Raw genomic sequence first — 15,092 nt, 5'->3', positions numbered from 1 at the left:
AGACACACCGATGGTCTCTGGACTGTGCGCTGCTCCCCATTTGCTGCTGTTTGCCTTTTTTTTTTTTTTTTGAGCATTGTCTTGCTGGCTGAGTGAGGGAAGCGCAGTGAGGTTTGGGGTACCACAGCACAGGATACAGCCAGTGGTGGGGCAGACCCTGGGGGAGAGACCCCCACCGCTTCCATGTCAGAAGCTGTTGGTGGGTGTTGGTGGTTTTGGTATCTGGGCACAGCATCACCACCGCGCGCTGGCTTCCCGCACGGAGGGGAAGGGAAGGAGAAAGCTGGGGAGAGGGAACTGTGGGATGGGAAGGAACCGTGTCCTCCTCTCAGCTTGCTACTCAGCACTTCTGCACCTCGTAGGAGCTTGTCAGCACCCGCTGGTGCTACCCTGCCATGGGGCTGGGGTCTCTGATGCTGGTCCCCAGCAGCGCAGGATGGTGGGGCAGGGCACAGGCAGGGCACGGCCAATCCAGGTGAGAACCTGCCCATGGTCCCTTTGTGGTTGGACCTGCCTCTCTGCCTCCCTGTGTGCCATAAGGAAACTAAAATCCAGATGATATCCTGGTGAAGCCATCTCATTTCCAAAGGGTTAAAGAGAGTGAGTGAGAAGGCTCTTGGCTTGGGCGTCTCCGCTTGCAGATGTTCCTTTGCTGTGACATCCTCCTAACACGTCCCTGCCAAGGAACCAGCTCTTCATATCTCCCTGGTAATCTCTCCTGTAACACCTCCCTATAACCGGTTTTACTGTCGCCTGGAAGTGCCTCACAACCCCCTCCTGAGGAATATGGATCATGACATACTCAGTTGATCAGGGATAAAAAAAATCAGCTGGTACGACCAGAAATGACTGAAACTTCCAGGGCAGAAGGTGGGTCATCACAGGACTGTCACTCCCCCTGAAATGGCCAGCACCCCCATCCATCCTCATCCTCCCCCAGAGAATGGCAACAGATATTATGGAGAAGCCTGTGTCTGCCTGGGTGTATCTACCTGGAGATACTGTATCTGTCGTCCTCATCACTCCCTGCCTGCCCCGTCCCTCCCGTGCTGCCTGGCCTCAGGTTTTGGGGCAGCGCCCTGGACCCAGACTCCCTGCCCTGGTTCTCCTCTTGTCTCCCACAGCTTTGTGTGATGGGCAGAGGAGCAGCTGGTGGTGCCCGGGGGGGCCAGGGTGGAGAACCCGGTGAGGATTCATCTGGGAGCAGTGCAGCCTCCACGGCCTCATGGTGTGAAGCCACCACGCAGGGTGGACATCCTGACAGGATGGAGCAGGAGCCCAGGAACGGTCCCCTCCTCCGGCTCAGCACAGGAGCAAACCACAGCCAACAGCTCTCTTACAGACGGTGGCTATTTCAGGCCTACAAATCACCCGGCCAAGATTTACGTGTGGATATGTTTTATGTGACAGGAATATATAAAGTTGGACGTAAGCGCCATGTTCCCAGCACCGGGGCAGCGCAGGGCTGTGGGGTGGCGGTGGCCGGAGGGCAGCGTAGCTGGAACCTTCACGGGAGGCTCAGGCTCAGAGACCCCCCTGCCGAGGCAATCCCTGAGAAGGAGGGTCGCTCTGTTTATTTTTTCTGATGCGGTCGGCGGCGACACGGCACATCACCGGCGAGCAGTGCTCGCCCCCCCAGCGGGGACACCAGCCTGCCACCAACGCCCCAGGGACTTCTCCTCTCCCCCAGCTCCTGCTGCCTCCCGAGCACTCTGCCCTCTTGCAGGGCCTGGCGCTGGCGAGACAAAGCTTGGAAACTGGCTGCAGGAAACGAGGGTTTAAAATCATTTATTATTTTAAATGTCCATTCTCCTGGAGGCAAACCAGGAAGGATCTGACAGGGTTCCAGGCCAGTGACAGTGGCTGCCAGCTACCGTGTCGCTATGTCGGTGAGGGCTGACATCCGCGCGCGTTTCTGGAGCAGGACAGAAGCGGGCTCTGTGTGCCTTGGGGACGCCATTTGCTGAGCTATTAATGCGGGGAAGTGTAATGATTATAGAGTGGGAGGGACTTCATCACTGTGCTTGCACAGAGGTAGCATCTCGCCCCGAGCAGCCCCGCTCAGGCGGCCGGCAGTGCGCGCCGGGGTCCCAGCCAGCGCGTGGGAGATGCGGGAGGTCTGATCTGGTGCTTCTCCCCTGGTCTCCCACAGAGACGTTGCTTTGGTTCCTTGTTCTTGGCTGTGTCTCAGCCATGCCCGCGTGCTGGGCACAGTGGGGTGGACGGTCCAGAGTGGCGGCAGAGGTGGATCAGGGCAGGTTCCTACTGCAAGCTCAGCCACCGCTGGGCCAGTGCAACCACCTACAGCATGTCCTCCCCGTCCCTCTGCGCGCTGCCACCTGCCTCCTCCACCTCCCCTGGGGAGCTCAGTGCCTTAACCAGCTGCAGCAGAGGATGAAGGACTGTGAGGGCTCCCCGGGCTCTGCGCTCCTCTGTCCCGAGAGGGGAAGCCCTGCAGGAAGAGGGGCTGCTGGTGGCCTGGTGCTGGAAAGCAGTGGGGACAATGGGTGACAAAGCGCAGGGGAGTCCAGAGCGTCCCAGGGAGGCGGGCGTCCCCTGGGGAACCCCAAAGCTGGCTTACTGCAAGGTAGTCACTAGCAAGAGAATTGGGTCTGCTGAGGACAGCGGTGGCAGCCACATTCCTGAGACACTCCAGCTTTTCACAGAGCTGGTACCGGCCGCTCCTCAAGGGCTGGTGTGGAGGATGTCCAGGATGGGACCATCTTCTATCCTGCTTCTGCTCGGCACAGGGGTGGGCAGGTCCCCGTGTCCCCGCCGCTCCCTGCAGGAAGGAAGGGGACATTCAGGACCAGGCTGGGAGCTCGGCTCAGCCAGCGCCTGGGCAAGGACGGTCTCTACCTGGGCAGGCTCTCCTGGTGCTAGAGCTCAGTAGATGGTCCACCATCTCGAGGCCTGCCATTTTCCGCAGCATCCGGCACATGAAATGCCACGTATGGGCACTTCTTCACGTTGAGGCACACGAGTTTCTCCAGCGATGCTGTCTTAACTATCTCAAAGCCAGTTGCTCCACCGAATGTACTGGGTTTCCAGTACTCTGGGGAGCAGATGGGGTTTCCAAGAAGCCCCTTCAGGGAAAATGGAGCTCCAATCTCCACCATGCTTTCCCCAAAAATGCCATTGGGTTGGGGTTTCTCAAGCAGCAAGCCCGGGTAAAACTCCAGAGCATCAATGTCTCCATACAGCTCTTCCAGCTCTGCCGCCTTCTCTTCCTCTCCTGCACCAAGTGAAGGTCAGAGAGGTTTAGCAAGGGAATCAACCCAGCAAGGACTGGCCTTGCTGTGAGTAATGGGAACGTGGCAGCTCCTGCAACCCAGGCAGCAGCGAGCCCGGCTCCCAGGCCAGGCACCGCCCTCTGGACCACTCGTCCAGCCCCACACAGGAGGGATCCCCTGCAACCAAGGCACCAGCCCTGTCTGCCCTGGTGCGAGGTCACAACCAGGCAAGGGCAAGCCCTGCAGCAGGGGGCAGCTCGGGGTCTCGTACCCCATTGCGAGTGCAGAGTGTCTGCGCTGCCCCAGTGAAGCCCTGAGAGCTCCTGGGGGAGCATTGCAGCCCTACCTGTTAGCTCCTGAAAGGACTTGTAGGGCTTCATGCCAAACCTCTTCCGATACTCGTTAAACGGCTGTAGCCGCAGCTGCCGGGATTCCTTGATGACCCCGATGGCCACGTTCAAGACATTGGCGTTGATGGTTTGTGCCCCACCGATCTGGAGGGCGAGAAGAGAAGGAGGAGCATGCGTGAGGCATGAGGCAGCCCCAGCACCTGCTCCAGGGGAGCCACCACACCAAAGCATCCGTGTCCTGGGCACGATATTGTGGAGACCGGCATGTCATCGCAGCAGCAAGAGGGGGAATCACTGGACAGTGCCAGAAAACAGCTGTAGAGCAGCTCGGGCTAAAGTCAGTCCTATTCCCAGGGCAGGTCAGGGAACGGCGCAGGAGAAGCTCCATATGGACAGTGACCTGCTGGCCTGGGAAGAGGGGACAGATTATGGGGGTTTGGGGTCACAGGGAGGACCCAAACACCCAAAGAGCAGCAGGTCTGCACCTCAGCCTCACTGCTTTGCACAAGCAAAGAGGGTCAGAAATGCAGATGTAATCGCTTGGAAGGAAACATCCATGTGATGGCAGCAAAGAACAATCCCAGACAAGCTCCACAGCCCGGTCTGGTCCAGGAGATCCCAGCTTACCGCGGGCTCCTGGCGTCACCGTGGTGTTTGCTACAGAGTCCCGAGAGCAAGTGAGTGGGGCTGCCACAGCCCAGCCCGGCTACGGTGCTTGTGGGGAGGACTCATGCCATGCCCATCAGGTGATGCCCTGAGTAGAAGACTCTACGTGTGACGTGTGACCCACTGCTGAGCAGGGAAGTTCGTTACTGCTGTAATGGCACTGCCTTCATGGTACCACGAGTGTCCCTCCCGGGGTCCCACAGCCCCGGCGCTGGCAGGGAGGGGAGAGCAGGACCTTACCCTTCCTGCAATCTGCTTGGAGAAGGACTCCACCAGTGCCTCCATGCCATAGTCCATGAGCATGGAGGTGTTGTAGAGGAACTGCTCATAGCTGTACTCTTCCCCCTGGATGATGAAGGAGTCGGGCATCAGCCCATGCCAGTGATAGAGCTGGTTGAACTCCACCGCAATGCGATTCCGGTACTGGAACTGCGTCCCAAACAGCAGCTCGGGGTCAAACTTGAGGCTCAGGTAGTACCCGCTGAGGTGCTGGACGTAGTCTTCAATGACGATCTTAATGGTCTCCCCTGGCAGGAGGCAAGAGAAGCAGTCATCAGCTGGCAGCAGCAGGAGCTACCAGCTCTGTACCCGAACGATGTTACCCATGTGCTACGGCAACGCGTCCCAGCACCCATCCACCACCTGGGACCTTTCTGACTACAGGCTTGTTGAGTTCGTTGGGAATTTTTCAGTGAATGATTTCTTTCACCAGCAAAGGTCAGTTTGCCAAAACTGAAATGGTTCTTGAGGAAGCTGACCGTGATACGCTGCTTAGAGATAATGTGGTGACATGGGTCTCTTCTGGATTCTGGTCAAAACTGACATTTCTTGAGATTATAGTAAATTTATAATGGAACATTAAAATGAAATAATTCAGAGTTATGAAAAAATTATTCTAAATTAAATTTTTGATGGACCAAAGCAAATTTTTGTTATACGAACCAAAGCCAACGATCCCCAGAAGGCTGCCAGAGAAACTTCTCCAGCCTCTAAAGCCAGCCTGGCCACCACCTTCAGAGACCACCTATTGCCCCAGTCCTTGGGGCTTGCCCGGGAAGGTGGGACACAGGGGTCCCTGGTGCCTGTGCCCTGTGGCACCGCTGGGCCTCACCAATGAGGATGAGACGAGCTGTCTGGAAGAGCTGCTCATCGCTCCAGGTGGGATGCTCCTGTTTCAGTATGTCACAGACGCGGTTGTGCTCGCGCAGCCAGAGCGTGGCGTACATGCAGAGCCCCGGCAGCAGCCCAAACACCTCCTGCCCCATCGCCAGCTGCTTCTCCTTGGGGACAGCAGATGGGTAGACCATGTGAACCGGAGCATCGGTGACCAGGGGGGGATACACCTCTCCATCCACCACCTTGGGGAGACAAGAACGGGATGGCAGAAAGGGAGGAGGGGAGAAAACCATGCTGGTGAAAGCCTGCCTGGCCGGGACCTGCCTCCTGCCCTATGGGCATCACGGCCACCCTCCTGCAAGTGCAGAGCAGGATGGAAACATCCCCCTTGTACAGCCCCAACTGCAGGACCCCTGCTGCCGTCAGAACAGCTCATCTCTCTGGTCAGCACCCGCCAAGGGAGGCCCTGGCAGCGCTCCACATGCAGCACCAGGGATGGGGTCCCCTACAGGGCTGAGGTCTCCTGATGGTCCTGGGAGTCTCTGGCCCAGGAGCTGCCGGAGGGACGTGGGCTTCAAACAACCTTGGATCACAGGGCTGAGACATGTTTCGGTCGTGCCAGGTGGTACCTGGAATTTCAGCTTCCCATCTCTGAAGAGTCGCAGCTGGTGCTGCCGCTGCAGGTTGTCCCCATACAAGTGCCCAAGATCCACCTGCCGAGAGAGCACAGTGCCAAGGCTGCTCCAAAAGGCTGCGCGTGCCCTGTCCCCATCCTCACTCCCTGCGCACCCTCGTGCCTGCCTCACCCCGTGCCCCAGTGCCTTGGTGAAGCCACGTCCCATCTTCCCAGACGTCTTGAAGAACTGGTGGGTGAAATGCTGGGCGAAGAAGGCAAACATCAGGTTGGTGCCTCGGGGATCGGCTTCAAACTTCTGCCGCAGCAGGAACCTCTCCGCCAGGAGCTGGGGGTCCGGGAGCTGCTGCTTCCCTGTGAAGGATGGAGGTTGAGGGTGGATGCCCCACACTGACCCAGATGGGTACCGGTGCTGGCCATGGGGCTGCCGGCAAGCGCTGTCACGTCTGCTGCAGCACCAGGCACTGACTTGTCTGTACAGACAGCTTACAGCCCTCTTACACAGGCTACGACATGTCCCAGCAGCTCAACCTGAGCTGTCCCAGCAGCATTTTGGATGCCATCAAGCTCCTGCTGCCTGTGTAGCACATGGCACTGCCAGCAGTGCCTTGCAGATGTGTCCATGGCAGTGAAAGCTCAGGTGTGGGTGGGTGGGAAACACCGATCCTGCACCGCGTACGGAACTGGGGTGCTGCTCCAGCGACTCAGCCCCACACCTGGCACCGTGCAGTGCCGGTCCCCCCAGGCTGGCTGCGTACCTTTGGTCCCCATGGGCGTCGGGCAGTTGTCCGGCACGGGCGGGAGGATGCGGGTGTAATAGCTGACGTTGGCGTAGGCCTCCCAGCTGATGTAGCCATAGTCAGAGTTGAAGGTGGGGGGGCTGGGGATGAGATTGGCACGGACTGAAAGGAAAGAGTGGGATCATCACCATGGAGCCCAGACATGGGGCAGCACCCCATGGGCTCTGCCCCTAGCCCCTGCCCACCTCCTCAGTGCTGCTGGACACCCTGTCCTGCCACCCCAAAAACCAGAAGGGTACCGGCAGCGGAGGCACGTGGGCACCCTGGGCTTTGCTCCGAGCCTTTTAAAGGCTGCAATTCCTGCAGAAGAGAAGGGCTCGTACTAATGCGCTGTGGATTCTTGGATGATGAATGAGATGACAACCACATAGAAATGGTAAAACCAACAGCCGGAGCCTTGAGAATGTGTCCTATGGCTCCAAGGGCTGGAACCTAAATATTTATGCAAAGTGATGAATATGGGGACATGAGTAACAAGGGCCAGCTCCATATTTCCACAGGCTGCTTTCCGTGCGGCTGCTTAAGAGCCGTTTGGCCCGGGGAGCGCAGCGTGCCGAGAGCCACTTGTGTCTTCCAGCTGGCTGGCAGCCTGGCACGCGGCCGGGGACGTACGGCCGGGGACACGCGGCCGGGGACGTACGGCCGGGGACACACGGCCGGGGACGCACGGGCAGCCTGGCCTGCCGACCCCCTGTGCCCTGCTGCTGCCTGGCTGGGCAGCCTTCCCCGGGCAGGGTGATGGGGTGATGGGGTGATGGGATGACATGATGGGATGACAACCTCCTTGGGTCTCCTGGTGAGGTGACTCAAGCCCGGTTACCACCATGCCCGCGGGAGCTGCTCAGCATCACTGCAGCTGCGCCACCCCCACCCCCACCTCTGCTGATGCCCAGGGGTCCCCAAGTCCTGCTGCACCCCAAAACCCCCTCCAACCCCTCACCTGTGAGTATGAGCCTCATGAGCGTGTCCCTGATGAAGGTGCTGTTGATAATGTCCCAAAACCACCTGAAGTGGGTCAGGATGAAGTGGTAGAAGGCAGGACTGGGCTTCAGCAGGTCATGGATGCGAGTCCAGAGCTCGGCTGGGGGAGACAGACCAGGCAAATCTCCCACCCGGCTAACGAAGCCCGTTAACAGCCCCAGCCCACCCACGCTGTCATTTCTGGTGAGAGCACGTGCTGCAGGCACAGAGTGCTGCCCTGGGACCTGCGGCTGCTGGAGGTCCTCTGGGCGAGAGGGACTTACGGGAGGTGCAGTTGGCCCCGAAGTATCCCGTCCGCGTGCAGTCGCACTCGTATCCTCCCAGGCCGACCCTCACGCACACCCCTTGGTGCTGGCAGGGGAAATAGCAGCAGGGATTCACTGCGGGGAGAGAGAGACATCACCATCCATCCAAGCTGTCACCTTCCTTGTGGAAGTTACCCTTGTCTGAAACGCCCGGGATTGCCAAAGGAACCGTCTGCACCCTGCGGCCACGCACCGACGGGTGCTGCAACCCCCAGCCCCAGCTCGGGCTGTTGCTGCCGGGGCCGTGCCCCGCCTGGTGCCCCGTGCCACCACGGGGCCATGTCACGGTGGTCTCCAGCACAGCCGGGGCTGCAGCCTCGTGCACAGGGGGCTGCCGTGCCCCTGGAGCCCCGGCGCGGGATAAAGCAGTGCAAACACAGCGCCAGCGCTAATAATAATGGCAATAGTCAGGGCTGAAGTTTGCTTTGGCAAGCGGCTCCTCCGCCCTCGCCATCCCCAGCGGATGAAAAGGGCCGACCGCTGGGCTCGCTCCCCCAGCTCCTGCCCGGCCCCTTCCTCCGCCGCCTTCGCGCCTCTGCCTGCAGGCGCAAGATAAGGGCCCCTTCCCCACCGCCGCACGGCGGCGGGATCCCGGGAGACAGGAGCAGCACTGCCACCAAGTTGGGTCGGTCCCCACAGACCCGGGATGGAGCCTTTGTACCAGGAGAATAAAAGTCCCCAGCCCCATCAGTACACACAGCGCTCGGGAACAGCGGTGCCACCGACACAGCGCACTCGGCTCCAGTGCCGCTGGCTGGCTGGGCAGCATGCCCTCAGCACCAGAAGGGACCGAGGGCCTTCCCCTGGGTGCCCAACATCACCGCTGATGAAGAAAGGTCTCCCAGGTCCACTGGCCGCTCCACATGCTCCATGAGCTCACCAGGCCCACACCGGAGCTGGTTCAAATTCTGCTGGAATTTAGGACCAGGTTCCAACCCTAGGGTGGAGGGACGGGCATGCGGAATAGAATAGAAACCACATTTTTTTCCATAGGAAATTGCAGCTAAGAATTAATATATTTGAAACGTAAATCTAATTTTGCAACGTTGCTCAGTCGCCCAGCCGGCTGCTGGCTGAGGGCAGAGCCTTCCCGGGAGCCTGGGGCTTGGCCGCCAGCTCTGCCCCGGCTGCACTCAGCCCTGTGACCCCAAATCCTTCATGTCACAGGGGCCGGCTTGCAAAGACGCATTCAGCTCCCAGCCCTTCCATCAGACTCCCTTTCATCTCAGATTTTTTTCATGTATCCAGACGGGAGGCATCAGGCATGTTCTTATTTACCATCTCAGACAAATTAAGGTCAGACCACCCGTTTGTTTTTTTGCAAGACGGGAACTTTCGCAAAGGGGGCCGTGCTGTAGTGCAGCTGGAGCATCCTCTGGGCCATTTCTGCATCGGTACCTCTGCACTCAACTCTGCTGCAAACTTTGCAAACACCGAAAAGAGCAGCTCCATGCCGTGCCCGCTGCATCCCAGGGGGATGCGGGGCTGCCACGGCACCGGGAGGATGCTCCATGCTGTGGGCTCTGGCACGGCAGGTTGTGTCCTGCACCGTCTCTCCAGCTGATGTAGGGACTCAGGAGAAGTTCACTTTGCCGGGGCTCTCCCCGGCATGGGGCTGGATGGCATGTCATGGCCGAGCACTCCTCCAAGGCGGGTTTGGCGGCACGCCGGGCTTGGCCGAGCTGCCTCCTCCCGCAGTTCACAGCAGTGTCAGTGCCGCGGGGTCCCGGAGGTGGGGCGGGAGCGGTATGTTCCAGCCAAAAGGGTGGGAGGGGGGACAGAGCATGTCCTGGCCTGCGACAGCAACCCCCTCACGTCCTTTTGGAGCCTCCCTCCCATGGCGGCTCCAGGCCTCTCCCCGCCCCGGCCAGGAATCCTGCGCCGGCCCTGCCGGCATGGCTCCAGGTGCGGGGAAAGCTGCTGCCAGCCTCCGCGTTGGACCACAGCCCCCTCCGTGACAGCAGAGCTGGTGAACTTGCTCCATCACTGCTGAAAAATGCCAGATTTCGGGGACAACATCCGCTCTGCGAACCACAGCCAAAGCAACCTGCGGTGAATCATGGCCGGGCTGGAGCCGGGCTTGCTCCATGGGACACGGCTCCGTGGCCACAGGCTTTGAAGACGATGAAAGGCTCACACACTTGTTTTTCTGATTCAGAGAGGTTTCCTCGGGCCCACGAGCTGTTCACAGCGCACGCAGTGCAGCCAGATTGTCATCTGCAACCACTTCTGGCGACACCATGAGCGAGAGCAGCGTGCCAGGGCTGCAGCTGCACGCCACGTGGGGCTCGGCGATCCTCCTCCCCGCACCTGAGCCGGGCTGCCGGCCTCAAGGATGGGTGGGCGGGTGGGCTGGAGGGGGTGATGCAGCCCCGGGGCTCTCGGTGCGGCTGCAGGGTCCCCTCTGCAGCCCCGGTTGAAGCTCCATGAGCCCCGTTGCGGAGAGGCTGTGCTGGGAGGAGGTGGTGGATCCCAGGCTACAAAAACAGGCATAAATCAGAATGCTCAGTGGAGTCTGTGCCCGACCTGCCCCGTGGCTGGAGCTCAGGCAGACGGTGATGTCTGGGTGCTGCCGCACCTCCTGTTTGCCAGGAGGAGAAGCAGCATGAGCACCCAGTGAGGGTGGAATGGCTGCAGAGAGGACAGTCAGAGTTATTTTGCAAGAACGCTTGTACTAAACTACACCCCTGAAGGCAAGCCAGCAGCCAAGGGCAATATCTGCAGGGGAAAACAGAGAAACACCATGGGACCGACTTGGCTCCGCTCACAGCCAGAGGAAAAGCCTACAGAGAGTAAATGTCGTGGCTTGGAGCCAAGGTGCAGCCAGCAAGGGAGTCAAGGAGAAGTGCTCTGAGCAGCAAACACCAAACGAGTAGAAGATCCCAGCCTCAGCCCAACATCCTGTTATTTGGTCTTTGAGAGCAGATCCAAGGGCTAGATTACGGCTATGGTCGTCCTGGAGCAGTGCTGGGGAGGAGCAGGAGCCCAGCTGCTCTGCTGACAGCACCTCAAGGCACAGCGCAGTTCCCCTAATTCTGCAATCAGATATCTCCCTCCCTAATTAAGGCTTGGACGAGAGCCGTCCTTTCATGTATATCCTGGGTATCTTTTTTATTTCCCCCAGTGTAGTGAAATTTGCTTTGATGCTGGTGTGCAGCAGTCAGCTCCAGGGGTTGGTCACGGTGCGTCTGTCCTGGCTACTTCAGGCATGTGGGTGCCCAGGCCCTGCCCCGTGCCCAGCAGGACACACGGATGCTGCTCCCGCTGTCCTCCAGCCCCAGGAAGAGCTTCTCAGGGAGATGAGACCCATGCTGGGAGGTGGTCAAGCCAGTGGAGGGACCATGCAGAGGCTGTCCCTTGCCTGTCCCCACCACCTGTGGTCCAGCCCAGCAGGTGACATCCCATGGGGTTCCTCCTTTCGTGCAGACGTGCCCGATGCGCCCGCAATCCTCCCCAGCACTGGCCCTTCTCCTGCAGTGCTCTCTCCCGCTGCTCCTGCTCTGTCCCTCCTCCCAGCCTGAGGCCGAGAAGTCCGGAGGGCTGCAGAGTGGCTTGGCCACGCTGGGGACACCCAGCACCACTGCCCCCAGCGGGTGTACTTGCCACCTCCTGCCGGGTCGCACCCCGACTCCCCAAGTCCCCTGCAGAGCAGGCACGGCCACCCTCTGCATGGCCACGGGGCCTCACAGGGCTGCAAGCCCGGGCCGTGTTCCCCTTTTGGACATGGACGCTGCCGAAACAGGGAAGTCCTTGAGGAAGTGAACTTGGGGTCACTGCTTTTGCGCTGGACAATCTGCTCCAGTGCAGAAAAGTCCCTCCCTTCCCGGTGGGATGGCTGCAGGGATGGGGCACGGGCAGTGGGAAGGGCAACATGTCCTGCTTTGGCACCCAGCGCTGCCTGCTCAGCCCAAACCTGCTCGGTTTGGGTCGCTTCTCCCACAGTCCCACTATCCCTTCAAAGCGGTGGGGGCCCGCTCAGCGCCGCACGCCCAGCCTGTGCGCATCCTGGGGGCTCTTAGGTTTGGGCATATCGCTTCCCACAGCGGCGGGTAAAGCCAGGCAGGCTGCTGGAGACGGGGTCACCGTCAGCACCACTGGCAACGCCGACAGCCGGAGCCTCGCGGAGGGATGCAGCCCACGTGCCTGGGCCGGTTTTGCTGAGAATGTTACTTTAGTGAGGAACTGTGAAACCTGAAAAGTGCCATGAACTTCCAGCTAGGATGGCGTTTTTCTGCAGGGAGAAAGGTAATTTCATGGAAGAGGGACTGAAGTCAAGGACCCATTAAGGACCTGGAGGAAACTGCCCTGTAGGGGTTGGGGATGTAGCTGACAGGATTCAAGATGGGGCTTTATTTTGCAACACACTCCGTGGATGCCTGCCATAAGCAGCATTACTCCTCAACATCCCCGGGCGCACGGGCAGCCCGAGCCCACTGTGGCTGTGCCAGCACGTGGGCACGGGAACGAAATGGTGGCTCAGGCCACCAGAGCCATCCCTGCTGCTCCCAGCCCTCCATTCTCACCCCCAAACTGCAGTTTCACCTGGAATGTGTTTGGGGAGAGCGGGGAAGGGCCCTGGCTGCCAGCACTCATGGATATCGCCCCCCTTTCTTTCCAGAAGCTCTGTCCCAGCTAGGAGACTTCAGGGAACAGCCGGGTGCTGTCTCTCAGCTCAGTGATGGGGCCACCCTGGGGTGGCCGTGTTCCCGTCCTTCCCCAGGGGCTTGTGGACGGTGGTGGTCTTGGTGGGAGCCCAGCCCTGTCGTGCGGCCGTGGCCACGCTCAGGCCAGCAACAGTTCCTCCAGCCCCTGCGTGTGGTCCCTCCGCGGCCGCAGCGGGAGGTAGAGGGGAAGTTTGCTTTTCATGGGAGATTTTGCTCTCCGGTCAGGCGTGATGGGCCAAAGCCAGCGGCTCTGGGTGCTGCGGAGACTCTGCCCCAGGCGGTGGCCTCGGGGCTCCTGGTTGCCCACCTGCCCCTGCCCTGCCCTCCGCTCCGGGGCTCCTGCTGGCCGCCCCATGGCCGGGGCCCGGCAGGACCAACCCGGGGCGACGGGCGCCATCCCGCCCCGGGGACCCGGCGGAGCGCGGACCGGTCCCGCAGCGCTGGGCAGGAGTTTGGGGCGAACGCCCCGACCGCTGCCGACGACCGCCCCGCGTCCCCTGCGCCTCCGGGGCTCCGGGACCGCCGGTACTGGAGCCTCCGGGACCAGGTCCCCATCCATGCCCCACTGCCGGGTCCCCCCTCGCTCCCCGGGTCCCCCCGGCGCCGGGTCCCCCCTCGCGCCCGGGCCCGCCCCCCCGTGCCGCATCCCGGCGGTGCAGGATAATTGCCTCTCCCCCCCGGTACCGGACCCCCCGGGGCAGAGTCCCTCCTCGCTCCCCGGGTCCCCTCGGTGCCAGATCCCCCCCGGTGCGGGATGTCGCGGTGCCACCCGGTCCCGGCTCCCCCGGGGTCTCCCTCCCTCTGTCTCTCTCCCCCTTCCTCCCTCCTTCCCTCCCTCCCTCCCGGTGCCGGCCCCCGCCCCGCGTACCGGAGCCGGCGGCGGCGGCGCTCCCGGCGGCGCAGAGCAGCACGGCGTGGGCGAAGAGCAGCCGCAGCCCGGCCCGGCGCAGCCCCGCACCCGCCGGGGTCCGGGCCCGGCACCCACCGCCCATGGCGAGAGGCAGCTCCGCCGCGTCCCGCCGCCGCTCCCGGCCCGGCCCCGCCGCCCCCGCCCCCGCCGCGCCTCCTCCCGCCCCCGACGGGACGGGGCCGCCTCCGACAGCGCGGACCGCCGGGGCGGGGGGGGGGCTGCCCCGGCCCGCGCACCCCTCCCGGGGTCCCCGTAGCGACCTCTGGGTCCCCAGCCATGCCCTGAGTGCTGTGTCTCCCAGGAGCCCCCTGCCCATCCCCAGGTCCCCCCCCGTGTCCCTCCCAGTCCCCGTCCCCCGTCCCCCCCGAATATCTCCGGACCCATCTTCTGGTCCCCACATCCCCCAGCATCCCCATGCCCACGCCCATGCCCTGGTCCCCCGGTTCCCCTGGTCCTCACATCCCCCAGCATCCCCATGCCCATGCCCTGGTCCCCAGGTGCCCAGGATCCCCGTGCCCATCCCCTGACCCACAAGCCCCCTGCCTGTGCCCCCATGCCTAGGACGCCCCGTTGCAGCTCAGGCAACAGCACCATCCCCGCGACGTGGCCGTGGGCTGCGGGCCCAGCTCAGCTCCCTCCGACCTGCCGTGGGAGGCTCCCCGGCAGTGCTGCCCGGCTGGCGCCAGGAGCTGGGCTGCCCACAGCCGCCAACAGCGGGAAAAGCTGATTTTATCAGTGGAACCATCGCTGTGTGTTTCCTGCCTGGCTGCTTTGCACCCCAGTGCCAGCCTGCTGGCAGCAGGGACAGGATCTGGCCAGCCCAGCCCAGGCAGGCACCAGCCACCCCGCAGGGGAGCGCGTCCGGCCGGGAGAGGCTCTGCATGAGGCTGGGGTGGGCAAGAGCACGATGGGCTGCAGACCTTGCTGGGCGAGCCTCAGGGGATGTCCCCAAGCCTGGCGGCATCCAGACCCCAGCAGCTGTGGCTGCTCGCCTTCTCCTGCGCTGCTCTGCAGCAGCGGCGGAGACCCCGGCATGGGGCTGGGTGTATTTCAAGATTATCTCGGGTTTTGTTGTCACCTCCTTGCAGAGCGGCAGGAAGCCCCGGCAGGGCTGTGGGGCGTGTGGTTCCTGCGCGGTTCCTCCATGGTTCCTGCACGGTTCCTGCGCTTGGCGTGGAAAGCCGCTGGGGACAGGCAGGAGTGGGGCTGTGGGAGCAGGACTGGTGCTGTGGGGCTTTGCTGGGTTTCAGCAGCAGAGAGGGAGCGTCCCTGTGGTACAAGTGGCCTTCGTGGGTGTCCAAAAATGAACAAGGGCCTCGGATCCAGCTTCGGTGGGCAAATGCGTCAACAATGATGCAAACATGAGCTCAGCGGGCTCTCAATGTGCTCTTGTAGGGTGGGGACACCGGCTGCCTCCCCATGACGAATATGCA

At 61.7% G+C, this 15,092-nt stretch overlaps 1 protein-coding gene across 1 annotated transcript; it reads right to left on the bottom strand.

The window, feature by feature from the left end:
- Window positions 1-1,778: 1,778 nt before the first annotated feature.
- On the bottom strand, window positions 1,779-13,765 carry PTGS1 (prostaglandin-endoperoxide synthase 1). The gene is made up of 11 exons (XM_082492476.1): window positions 13,618-13,765; window positions 8,044-8,160; window positions 7,740-7,880; window positions 6,758-6,901; window positions 6,172-6,353; window positions 5,995-6,078; window positions 5,361-5,607; window positions 4,490-4,776; window positions 3,580-3,727; window positions 2,860-3,235; window positions 1,779-2,782 (listed from the first exon to the last, which is right to left on the bottom strand). The coding sequence occupies exons 1-10, from the start codon at window positions 13,739-13,741 to the stop codon at window positions 2,880-2,882; spliced, it is 1,830 nt and encodes a 609-aa protein (XP_082348602.1). The 5' UTR covers window positions 13,742-13,765; the 3' UTR covers window positions 1,779-2,782; window positions 2,860-2,879.
- Window positions 13,766-15,092: the final 1,327 nt, after the last annotated feature.

Source organism: Vanellus vanellus (assembly GCF_965231255.1).
Source record: "Vanellus vanellus genome assembly, chromosome: 18".
In the NCBI taxonomy this organism is placed as follows: Eukaryota; Metazoa; Chordata; class Aves; order Charadriiformes; family Charadriidae; genus Vanellus; species Vanellus vanellus.
Note: the sequence above shows the minus strand (reverse complement) of the source record. Positions and strands in the feature narration are given on the sequence as shown.